Source organism: Glandiceps talaboti, chromosome 22 (assembly GCF_964340395.1).
Source record: "Glandiceps talaboti chromosome 22, keGlaTala1.1, whole genome shotgun sequence".
Lineage (NCBI taxonomy): Eukaryota > Metazoa > Hemichordata > Enteropneusta > Spengelidae > Glandiceps > Glandiceps talaboti.
In genome coordinates, this window is record NC_135570.1 from 15,397,822 (window position 1) to 15,410,766 (window position 12,945).

At 34.9% G+C, this 12,945-nt stretch overlaps 1 protein-coding gene across 3 annotated transcripts in view; it reads right to left on the reverse strand.

Moving 5' to 3' along the window:
- Nucleotides 1–738: 738 nt before the first annotated feature.
- The window catches only part of LOC144452216 (uncharacterized), a 62,778-nt gene continuing 50,571 nt past the window's right edge, over nt 739–12,945 (reverse strand). For all 3 annotated transcript variants that reach the window (XM_078143267.1, XM_078143265.1, XM_078143268.1), the window contains 2 exons: nt 8,498–8,672; nt 739–3,191 (listed from right to left, as the gene is read on the reverse strand). In XM_078143267.1, the coding sequence (XP_077999393.1) occupies nt 2,010–3,191; nt 8,498–8,672 (1,357 nt within the window). In that variant the 3' untranslated portion in view covers nt 739–2,009. The remainder of the gene's footprint in view (nt 3,192–8,497; nt 8,673–12,945) is intronic.

Sequence of the window (12,945 nt, forward strand, 5' to 3'; positions counted from 1 at the left end):
AATGCAACATTACATTATAATTGATACAAATTTTGGACTTGTAAATTATTGTTTAAAAAATTCTGACTTTCAGAAACTCTTTTTTAAGTTGGTATATTAATTTACTATCAATAAAATACTCTTAAGATAAAGTCCTTCACTATGACTATACTGGCAATCATTATATTAGTATTTCCCTTTCAACGTGACAGAAAAAACACACGACATGAAGTGACTTTGAGTTCAAGAACAGTGTCATGAATCAAAAAAAAAAACTATACATAAAATATTTTGACACTTGAAACAGATTTGATTATATTATATTTGACAAATATGCTAAGACAATTGGGACTGACGAAATTGAAGGCTTTAATGTTCCAACCTATGTTATTATAACGAGGAACACATATGCCCACACACACACATACACATGCATGTGCATACATACACACATACGTATACGTACGTACGTACGTACATACATACATACATACATACATACATACATACATACATACACACATACGTATACGTACGTACATAGGTACATAGGTACATACATACATACATACATACATACATACATACATACATACGTAAGTACCTACGTACATACGTACGTACATACGTACGTACATACATACGTACATATGTACGTACATACATACATACATACATACATACGTACGTACGTACGTACGTATGTACACATGTACGCATATACATACATACGTATATACACATATGCACACACACACACATATGTGCTTGCACTTTATCCAAGATCACCATGAAATTGTACAACCAATTGTTTCATTTTCCTCTTTCCATTGACTAAGGAAATCATTTGTTGTATTTGATGTTGTTTTGCTATCACAAAATTAACTCCATCAATAAGGTAACACATATACTAACTTTTCCTTGTTACTTGAAGTTAATTTCTGAAGTATGAATTTTAACTTGAGGATTGTACTAGATCATCAATGTGTCTCTTAATTCCTACAATCTATTTCTGAACAGGAGCAATATCTTGAATGTATTTGATCAGCAAATGACATCACAACAGCAATATACTAGCACACATTAACTTTTCTTTGCGGTCGACTTGTTATCCAAAAGAAATATTTGACACATACTTCAGCACAGACATTTTTATAGATAATATCGATATCAGTAAAAACATTGAACTTTTTGTAAAGTGGTTATCTTGAACTAAACTATCTAGACGAATTTAGTTCTATGAAGTAATCAGAATTCTATGTATATTGTATATAATAACAGATTACATGTTTTGAATGGTTGGAACTATCTAGTAAATTGTAAGTACTTTGGATTAACACTGTACAGGAAAATTATTTTAAAATAAGTAGTTTAAAAACTACTTGAACTAGTCAAAACCAGTCAGAACCAGTTCAGAAAGATTACAACCAATGTAAAAAATTCTCATCTCATCTTACAATCTGGACAGAACTGGTTCCAGCGAGTTTCCAACCTCATTAGCATATAAATTAGCTCAACAGAATAAACCAGTTGGAACCAGTTCAAACCAGTCATCCTCAAGTTACACTTGCTGCTATAATATTTTCATCTTATAAAATAATCTTTAAATCACATGGAATGCCTTTATATACAAATATTTCTGGAGTAGTCTATAAATATAAAATATTTGCATCTGTCTGACTAAAACATCAGATTACCACAGTTAGCAACTTTTTTCCATTTATAAATCTCATTGCTGTGTCAGTAATGGCAGAAGGGCATCAAAATGGCAGGTGGAGGGTTTATCATCTTTAGCGCCTCAGAAAAGTGCATATTTAGGTCAAAGTTCAAAGTTCACAACAACACATTGACTAGTGTCTCTAAATTTTGATAATACTGAAAAATAAATATTGTTTTCTTTACAAACAAAAAAAAATAAAAAATCTGCTATCAAAAGTATAATGAAAATAATTTTTTTACTGTATTCGAACATTATGTGTGAAATAAATTTTGTACTAAATTGCAGAGTGTAAATTGTGGTATTTGAATTATCAGTGAGATTCTAACATGTCTTGCAATTTTGCTAAGTATTCTTGATCAGTCTGTGTATCTTCGTTTCCATTGTTCTCTGTAAGTAACTTGCTAGCTTGTGGTCTTGTTGATGTGGGTGGGGGGTTCATATAACAGGGATTAGTGGCAAAATGGTTTGTAGCTGGGGCAGTGCGTCGATGTACAGGTGATCTGTCTGTTATTGCATACGGATTGGCCAAGTAAAGTGGTGGTCCAGGATTGGTCGTTGGGGAGAACTCGTCATCCCAGGCATAGTCGCCACTCCCCTTATCACCAGTAAACTGACTTTGTAACGCTTGGAACTTTGAATTTGGAATCTCCACATCATCATCATCATCAGCATCACTGCAAGATGACGACCCACTATCACTTGATGACTCGCTATCAGATTCGCTGGCATTTGTTGTTGCATCTTCACCTTCGTTCGTGTACACGCTTCCGTCCTCAGCCTCGGCCAATGACATGTCATTGGATTGTACCTCGAATGAGTCTAGGGTTGGACGTATGAATGCATGTTCTGGAAGAGGCTCCTGTGGTTGTCTGCGGAGATAAATATAGCTGTCATCTAAATTACTATCTTCCTCCTCAGTTTCTGCTACTGGGTATCGTGGCAGATCATCCTCAAGATCTGAATCAGTCTCGTGCACTCCTACACGGTTAGAATTATGGGGCATAAAATCAAAGTTTCCTTCATCACCTGGGATCGCCTCGTATTCATCTTGGCGATAACGGTGACCAAAACGTGGATCTGCAAACAGCATTTGGAAATTGTCAATCAAAGACGTTTCATGGATGGGGGAATCAGCCCCTTCATTCGGGGGTACTGTCCCATTTTGTAAGCTGTGCTGTGGACTACTGTGACTGCTACCACTTTTCTTTGGGCTGCTATGGTGACTATTGTATGGGCTGTTGTTACTATGGTGACTGTTGTTGCTATGGTGACTATTGAATGGACTATTGTTACTATGGTGACTGTTGTTACTACGGTGACTATTATATGCACTGTTGTTACTACCCATGCTGTGCTGAGGACTACCATTGCCATGGTAACTGCTCTGATTAGGACTGCGAAATGTTGATGAAAGGCCATTATTAGGAGAATAAAAGGATGTCTCTTGTTCATATCCTTGTATCTCTTCTCGGAAAGTTTGATGTCCCATTGGCTGTAAGACACAAAAATAGAAAACTTTAGTTTAACGTAAGCTTGATATTTGAATGAACGTCACAAGGATGAGTTGAAGCAGGTCAGAACAAGGTGGTTACAGTCACTGTTTTCTGCTCTATATTATCAATTTACATAACGTGTTTACTCCTCCCCTAATTCATATCACAAATATTCTCATAAGTGAAATACTAATGTCTCCCACGGTTTGGTAAAACTAATTCAAAATCTACTCTCTTAGTATATGACCATGATTTAATGGAAAACTATATTTGAAATAATAGTAGTAAAACAGATGAAATATTGCTTGCGGAATTTGTTAGCTGATCTTAACTTTACCATCTCCATCAGACTACACTGTCATTGTGTACAACTATCATCAAGTTCAATTTTTATAATTACCCTGACCTTGTTTGACAACTTTATAACAAAATATTTATATATTATTTCCGATTTTTTTTCTTCATTCAGCCAAGGAAAATATGAGTGACCTAAGGGGTCTTTATCACTATGAGTCACTAGACGAGTAGTGACAACCCTTAGGTCACAAATTGTTTCCTGCTGAATGAAGAAAAATATTGGAGAAAAACATAATTATACCAGCACCAGTAATATCAAAGAAAAATTGAGAAAAGTTATAATAATTTTTAAATTTTTTGTCTCATTTTCAAACATAGAGGAACCAGTGACGTAGACACACATTGTTATGATGTAGAATAACCAGAGTATATATCCCTTATTTTTTGTTTAACTTTGCACATACAAAGTTTTGATAGAGTTATAAAGTTGGTCCTATCCAACTATCAACATATATACCTACGTAATCCATCTCGTTCAATTTATAAGATGGTAACACGTATAATGTAAGAATGTGACATTTAATCTTGTTTGTCACACCAAGAATCAAAGATAAACACAAATCTCCATCATTTTATTGACATTGTGTTCTCCTATATGGCCTAAAGAAATTTGTGTGGTTCTGATTACACTCAATTTTTGAATAGGTGTGGTAGGCAGATTTTTCTTTTTCTTTTTTCTTTTTTTTCTTTCATGTGTGAGTGTCTAGTTCAGGTAGTTATGTTTTTCATTGTTTTCCATATGGTCTCTGTGTTACTGGTTTCTTCTCATCAGATGTACATGTACAGCTATTACAGATTGTAAGAACAGTTTTATATTGTCTTTTTAAGTTGTCAGTTTCTGCATCCACCGTTACTCACAAGACTTCACAATTTTCGCTATTTTATCATTTTTTTTCTTGAATGTTTGGGGTTGGCAGTGAAAAACTAGGTGGGGTCGGTCGGGTAACCAGGACGGCTGAAGCTACTACATACTTATATCAACATTACAACTCTACATTTCTGCAATTCAATATGAGATTTAGAGTAACAAGAAAGAAGAGAAATCCTGAGGAGCGCCCTCTGTAGACCCTTTACTTGTAGGGTCTATGGTCTAATTTACATTTTGAAGTGAATAATTTTTATTTTTAATACCCAAAAATAACCCTGCTCTTTATTTTTTGGCTTTTGGAAAAAAAGAAACAGCGACTTATTTATGATACTATGTCAATAATCTGAAAGTCTTTTAACAAAACAGTCAGTTACTTTATAGCCCATTGTTGTACACCCCTGACGATGCTGACAAAAACATCAGCAAAAATTGGGATTTTTTTCCAAGAAATGGTTTGACTCTGAGTAGAAATATTCATTACCAAGTATGACCCAAAAGTCCATGAATGTTCATTCTTACATACTTTATAGTGTTTCATGGCAGTTTTCATTCCCTTTTTTGACCTATTTTTGACCTATCGATTCTTACGTTGTAAATCCGACAAGTAGCGACCAAGAAACATACAGTCACATATTTTATGTCAGAGGTCATGTCACTATTAGCAGACAAACAATGGAGATCACTGATTGGTGGAAATATCATTTATAAATAGATTGACCTTTGCAAAGGTCATGTCACATAGTAGCAGACGAACAATAGAGATCAGTGATTGGTGGAGATGGCTGTAGGCGTCATCTATAGATAGAGTGACCTTTTAGGGCCAGAGGTCACATAATGGCAGATATAACAATGAAAAATTGATTCTTTTCCACAAGAGACTGTGGTTCGGTTGGTTCGTACACAGGATTATCTTGCTATCACTGATAATAAGTGGCTGTACTCAAAACGTTGATGATTTTACTACTTCAATGTTGACACTGTACATTCTATAACTTTTGCTGTGATTGGTGGAGATAGACGTAGGAGTTATAAATGGAGCTTTGTGATTGGTAGAGACAGTTGTAGGAGATATCTATAAATGGAAGTTTGTGATTGGTGGAGATGACAGTAGGCGTTACCTATAAATGGAGGTTTGTGATTAATGGAGAAAGCTGTACGATTTATATATAAATGGAGGTTTGTGATTGGTGGTGATAGTTGTAGAAGTTATATATAAGTGGAGTTTTGTGATTGGTGGAGAAAACTGTAGGAGTTATCTATAAATGGAGCTTTGTGATTGGTGGTGATAGTTGTAGGAGTTATATATAAGTGGAGTTTTGTGATTGGTGGAGAAATCTGTAAGGGTAATCTATAGAAAGCCTAACCTTTGGAGGTGAAACAGTGACTCCTACAAGTGACTGGGATGCCCTGTTCTGAGGACAGGAATTTGTTAATACCACAATGGTTTTGCCTCACATATAGTTTGGTATGTCTTTTATTGAACCACTTGCACCAATCAATACTTGAACGCTGAACTATAAATTTAGTATACTTGTTGACAATTAGAGCGAGAAATGGTGACAACGGAATCTTAATTGTCGTCGTTGTTATCTCGTAAATAATTGTTTTTAGGTCATGGAACACAAGATATTTGTTTGCTTGGGTTCCCTATTAAACAAGGAAAGTAGAAATACGCATCTGTTGATATCGTGATTAGAACTAAAGGGTCACAGGCAAGGGGGAAATGGTATAACATATCTCACACCTTCTGACATTTCCATTCACATTCATCCCAAACTGTGTGATGGAAAATCAGATACAATGACCGATGAAAAATAGAGATATTTGCCAATGCTAAATGGAGGCAATGACCAATGCAAAATAGAAATATTTGCCAATGCTAAATGGAGGCAATGACCAATGCAAAATAGAAATATTTGCCAATGCTAAATGGAGGTAATGACCAATACAAAATAGAAATATTTGCCAATACAAAATGGAAGCATTGACCAATACCAATGCCAATGCAAAATAGAAGCAGTGTCCAAAACGAAATAAAGACATTTACCAATGCAAAAAAAGAAGGAATGGCGAATACAGTACTAACATATTTATAATTATACACAGTGTGTTACAGCTACTACCAAACGAAATGGACAGTGTGGTTTACATGAACTCTTTAAGACAGTTGCAAGCTGAAGAAATGCAAATGTATAAGATCGTGAGATTTGTTACTATGATTACGATTGAATCAGCTGTTCCTATGGGAACAGTAGGTAGGGGTTGATATCACTGAGGAAAAGGGGCATAAAATGTACATCAGCTTTTAGAATGAAGTTAGCATTGACTATTTGCAAAGTGTGATGTGAACTTAGTATGTCTGATTATGGCTACTAGTATTAATGTAAACTAAGCAGTTAACCAGACAATCTAATGTTATCCAAAGAATCAACCAATGACAGACACACACAGACAGACATAGACATGCACACAGATGTGCAGACATGACACAGACACACAGGTAAAGACAGACAAACAGATGCACACATGCACATGTACATACACACACACAGCGAGACACACAGGCACACACACACAGACAGACACATACACACAGGCAGACAGACAGACAGACAGACAGACAGACAGACAGACAAACACACACACACACACACACAAACACACACACACAAACAAACACACACACACACAAACACACACACACACACACACACACACAAACAAACACAAACACAAACACAAACACTCACACAAACAAACACACAAAGTTTACAACATTCAACATGGGTGTATATACTCAAACTATTTATTTCAAATTTCAATTCTCTCTCAAATTTTAAGTTTCTTGACAAAAAACGTCCAAAATATATAACTTGTTTGTGTCACAATTGTATAAAATTTTCATTCAAATTTAAGTCATTGATAAAACTCCTGACAAAATCGTTCAAAAAAATATATAACTTGTGTCAGAATTGTATTTTCAACAAAAAAATTTTTCCAAAAAAGTACACCACCACACAGTGCTTTCAGTTCTATGTCAATTTTCTACAACATGCACTGTTAATACTATGTATGTGTGTAAGTATATATAATGGTGACTTTATCTACAAATTATTGCGGAATTTTTTATGTACACGTTCCTAACACTTGGACAAAATAATCTCATGGATTTTTTAGTAATACATGCATTTTTAACTCTTTGAATGCCAGTGCATATCTGGGGTGCATGTACATCACAGTTGAATTCGAAGCTAGTGTATACACTATCCTGCCAGTGAGGGCGCTTCAATGGGCCATGCAAGTTTTTGCACTACAACTACTTCGCTTACTAACTTTTAAAGCCCACTTGTCACTTTCTTTGACTGTTTCTAAAATTCACACATCAAAAACCATGTGTGCAACAAAAAGCAACCATCACCTTTCATGATTCCTTATTTCCTTTTACGTTGCTATGGCTTTTTTACGACAAACCAGTGCATTTTTTAATCATTCTTGTCACGTTGTCTTTCTTCTGTCAGAATTCCAAGGTTAGGTTAGAATTCAGAGTAGAACCTCTGATTCTTAGTCAGTTACTATTGTTCTCCAGCATAGCACAACCAATCATTGGCTTCCATACACTTGAGGTTGTACCATATATGGTAGTGATAGAAAACATATTTTTTCTGCTACCTAATAAGGAAATCAGTGGGAAATCTGGATTTTCCTCTACCTTATATGGTTGTGGATTTCCCTCTACCTTATATGGTCATGATAGAATATGTAAATCTTCTGCTACCTTTCAAAGTTCTATTGGTGGGGACCAGATATCCTGCTACCTTATATGGTAGTGATAGAAAAAGTAAATCTTCTGCATCCTAATATGGAAGTTGGCAGGGAATGTGGTGTCCTGCAACCTTATATGGTCATGCATAGAAATGTGATTTCTGCAACCTTACAACCCTGCCTACATGTACCTTACATAGTACAGACTAACTGTAGTGTGGACAAGGGACTAATATTCTGTAATGATAGTAGATAGATAGATGTATTAATTCTTAACCTTCATTGAAATCAATACTTCCATGTTTAGGGTGTCAATACCTGTAGTTGAAAATTATCACCATCCTCCTGCGGTACATTTCCATTACTTCTATTACTCTGATCCTGCATCAATTTTTCTTCTTCCTTCGCCGCCGCCGCCGCCTCCTGCGCCCTCGCTTCTTTTTTCTTCTCCTGCCTCTTCTTATGCCTTTTCTGCCATTTTTTCTTCTCTTTTCTGTAAAATCAAAGAGTATTGAAAGGTTTTGATTTGTCGGTGGGAAATGGCGTCCTGTGTCGTACACTCAGACTAGTATCCTACAATGATTTTGGAACATAAAATGTCACCACTTTGATACTACCAAAAATCCGTCATTTACAATGTATCCATGCACTAAAAATCTCAATAAACAGGCAAGGTATACAAAAACGTCATTGGAACTTCTCAAGCCAGTTTGTTAATGTATTGTGCTAAAAATATTTGAGGCCAATGTACTGTCCCAAGGTCAACTTGTTGTCCCTCTAGCATATTAAAAGTGAAAGTGAATTTCAACAAAAGACCACTCCAACATGAATAGTTCAATGATACTATTGTTATAGGCCACAATTTAGTTAAAACAGGTCGGTCATGTCTGAACAAAAGTACAACATTACCATATATTGTATGTTGTAATAATAATAATGCCTGCAGGTAGACAACAAAAAAGTACAAAAACTACTCTCCATATCTTCAACTGAGAAAAAATACAGTAAACCTTGACATTTTCACAAGAAAATTTTTACAACTTTTGCAGTTTTCTTCATGTTCCCAAAAAATATAATTTTATGAATTACTGAGCCATTTGCGTTGTGTTTATGGCTGAGGAGACACTTTATATACTACCAATTATCGTCAAATGTTTTTGCTGTTCGACAAAATAAAGGAAAACCTTCGTGAAATCTCCTAGGTTTATCGTAATAAATAAATTACAAATCATATCCCTTAAGTTCAGCATCAAATCACTTTGTACATACATGCATAGATTGTGTATTCGTACATTAACTTTTACAGTAAATTTGTATCACAATCATGACACAGCAGTTTCTCTTGAATATTTCATCAGTTTCTTATATGACTGAACGTGAACAGTAAGTTTTGACCAAGTGCACTTTGACCTTTGACCCCTGGCTGCCCACACACCTTGAGAGATCAAAGAATGAATGGAATGTTTATCATAAGATCTGTCACGTACACACCTACACACCTACGTCAGATGTGTGGGTGTGTCACATCTGACATACTTTTTGAGAGTATGTCACTCAAAACATAGTTTTTTTTGACAAATTGAATGATAGACCTTCTCTTCAGGTATACGGGCCTCTTATGAGAGTCATGATGGATGAAGGCATCCGAAACACCAATAATTGATGGGACGGACATAGTGCTATAGTCTGTCTTGACCACTGACACAAGTCACCCAAAACGTCTCTAGGAATCACTAGTCTGTCTATGTCCATGATCCGTGACTCTGTTGCACTTGTTCTATCCATATATAGAATGACTAAGTGTATCAGAGTCACACATCAGTGATGTAGACCAGCTAAAGTCTCTGGGTTAATTCACAGAAGACATAACAAGAATAGTTTCTGACCAGTCTGTACATCATCTAAGACAAAAAGATCTGGGGTCAAAGGTCAAACAAATGACAGGGGGCCCCACATTTACATTTTTACTGTGCAAGAAAAGTTCACATCATACTGAATGAAATATTAAAGAAAATCTTTGCCAAAAAATGACATGATAGCAGTACTTTTCTCTAATAATCTTAGAAAAAAAATCTTTACAAGAATTAGCAGCTGCTTGCTGTGTTGACTTTCATTTTTCATTTCAGCTAAGGTTGTGTTGCCATGTTCTAGTTATACGTACAAACTACATAATATATAAGAATTTGGACAGAATGCAGAGATACAGAGCATCAATTTGCATTGCTTAGAGACTAGCCATTGGGTTTGATCGAGAGTTCTCTTTATAAAGGGGTACATACAGAGGTCTTGAGATTCAAACGCAGCGGTTAGTGTCTAAACTACAATGCACATTGCTAGAGACCGATGGGGTAAAGTAGAGTCTAGAGTCTTGGCTTTCATCATCATGCCGTCAATTCATGAAAAACAGCATTATCAAACCTGAAAGCCGAGTCTCTGTGACTACGGAGTGAGATGGTAGTATGCAAGATTCCTGGCCAAGGGATGTATGTATGTGCATATAGAGGTAGGGCTAATTTTGTTAAAACAGTTTCTCACCAGGGGAGCTTCAAAATGACGGTTTTTCTCAGTCTATAACAAAAAGAGAATTCTTGAACAATTTCACTTCTAAGACTTTCATTCCTTGGAGAAATTCATCATTTTGATGGCAAAAATATAACACTATCCAAACAAATAATTGGAGAGGGCAAGGTAGGGCAAAAAACAAAATAACAGTGTTGCTCTAAATTATTGAATTTAAATGGGTAACACTGTCAAACGTTTCATTTACATAATTACACCAAACAACTTTTCTTAAGAATTGGAGAATTATTGGCATTTTAGGGATAAGCCATATTTTGTGTGAGAATGCTAGAATGTAATCTGGGATGTGATGGACATTGTCAAAAAAGTTTGGCTGTGATCAAAATTGTCGCCACTTACAATAGCATGGACAAAGCTGTACCAGGAAAAATGTAAAATAACATATATGCACACACAACCATTTGGACCAGAATTTTGCATACAAATCAAACAATCTTGGTAATGATAACTCATCTATTGATATCGTCAGAAAAATTTTGCCTCGTTTTTCAATGTTTCCTTGTAGAATTTCATATTTCATTCAATGTCTAGGATTTTAGGCCAGAAATTGGGTAAAGTTATGCAAATTATTTGCAGTTTCTGTTTATAATGACTTTATCAACTTTTAAGGCTGATGTGATGTAACATCATCAATTTGTGCACAAGCAATGCAATGACATCATCAGTTTGTGTGCACATTCTTTGATGACATCATCATCATGTTGTGTATTTGTTACTAGTAGTTAATTACATCAAATCCATGATAGGGGAGAACTTTCCAAAAGGGGCTGAACAAATTCTCTGTTATTTTTGTCTTCTTTAAAAAATCTGAATCGGACCTTACCAATGGAAGTCTTATCATAACCAAGATTGCCAGATAGGGACCTTGTAACTTTATCATAATAACTTTGCTAAGGTGATTATCTTTCAAACTAAAACTTTCTTAGCGTCACCATGAAAGTCATTATAATGCAGTCACAAAGGTTTGTCAGAAGTGATATCAGTCATGCAGAAAGAAAATATACAGACGTAGAACACACACATTGGTTTATTTGTTTTTACAAATTATAGGTTAGTGCCACAATAAATTAGTACAAAATTACAAAATCATACAGAAAATTTATAATCGTTAAAATTATTGCCCAAAGTTATCTAATGTTATCTAAACAAAATACATCTATATGTCTTGTTTGGAAATATGTTTTGATATACAAATCTATAATACTTAGAGCGAAATTCAGATCTTAAAACTGGTATACTACAAGCAGATTTGAAAACACGACTATACTAGAAAATGGCAGTTTGCAAAACTCATATTTAAGAGAACTCTATCAAGCAAAGTTAGGAATTGCAGGTTAGTAAGTGCTATAAATATTGTCTTTGTAGCAGAGTTGCACCTCAAATGTAAACGTTTGATAATTTGAATGCAATTTCTATTGAAAACATTACTTCAGATTGTTTTGAATGAGGGGTGAAATGAGGGGTCAATATGCAAATGTTATGCAAATTACAAATGGACTGAAACAATCTCATGTATTCCTTTTCAAATAGCCAAACATTAAGGTTAACGTTCTGAGGAATTGGGAGGTCGATTTTCTTTTAACACGAGTGAAGAACTCATTTTTTTCTTTTTGAAAATGATCTATGAAGTTTTCAACAGTAAATTGCATTGTGCGGACAAATGAAATAACATTGCATAGTTTTAATCAGAGGTGGTACTTTGTATGTGATTATTAGTACAACTTTGTACATGGCGGTTAGTCCAAAGACATAAAAACATGTATTTTAAACCACTGTATATGTTTACATGAAGTGCATAACTAGCAACAGTTGACTTTGTCATTCAATTACAACATACACAATATGCTATGGTGTCAGTGTATTTGTATATGCAAATATATGCAAATATATGCAAATGCCAAACGCTTCTAACCAATGGCTACGCATTTACTTTGTCACCCTCCATAAAATAAGATAAAACATGATACAATCTTCCAAACTATAAACAATGCCTGTTTCTTGCTATAAATGCCCAAAAAACACCAAGTTATGAAAACTTACAAGTAAAACTAATTCTTATCAGACACACTTTTTTATTTTCTTCAATGTCATCAAAGAAACTGGGGTATAAATGTCATCAAAAAGAAACTGGGGTATAAATGTATCTGGCTACTGTAAACTTAACCATTTTTATATTTTGACTAAAA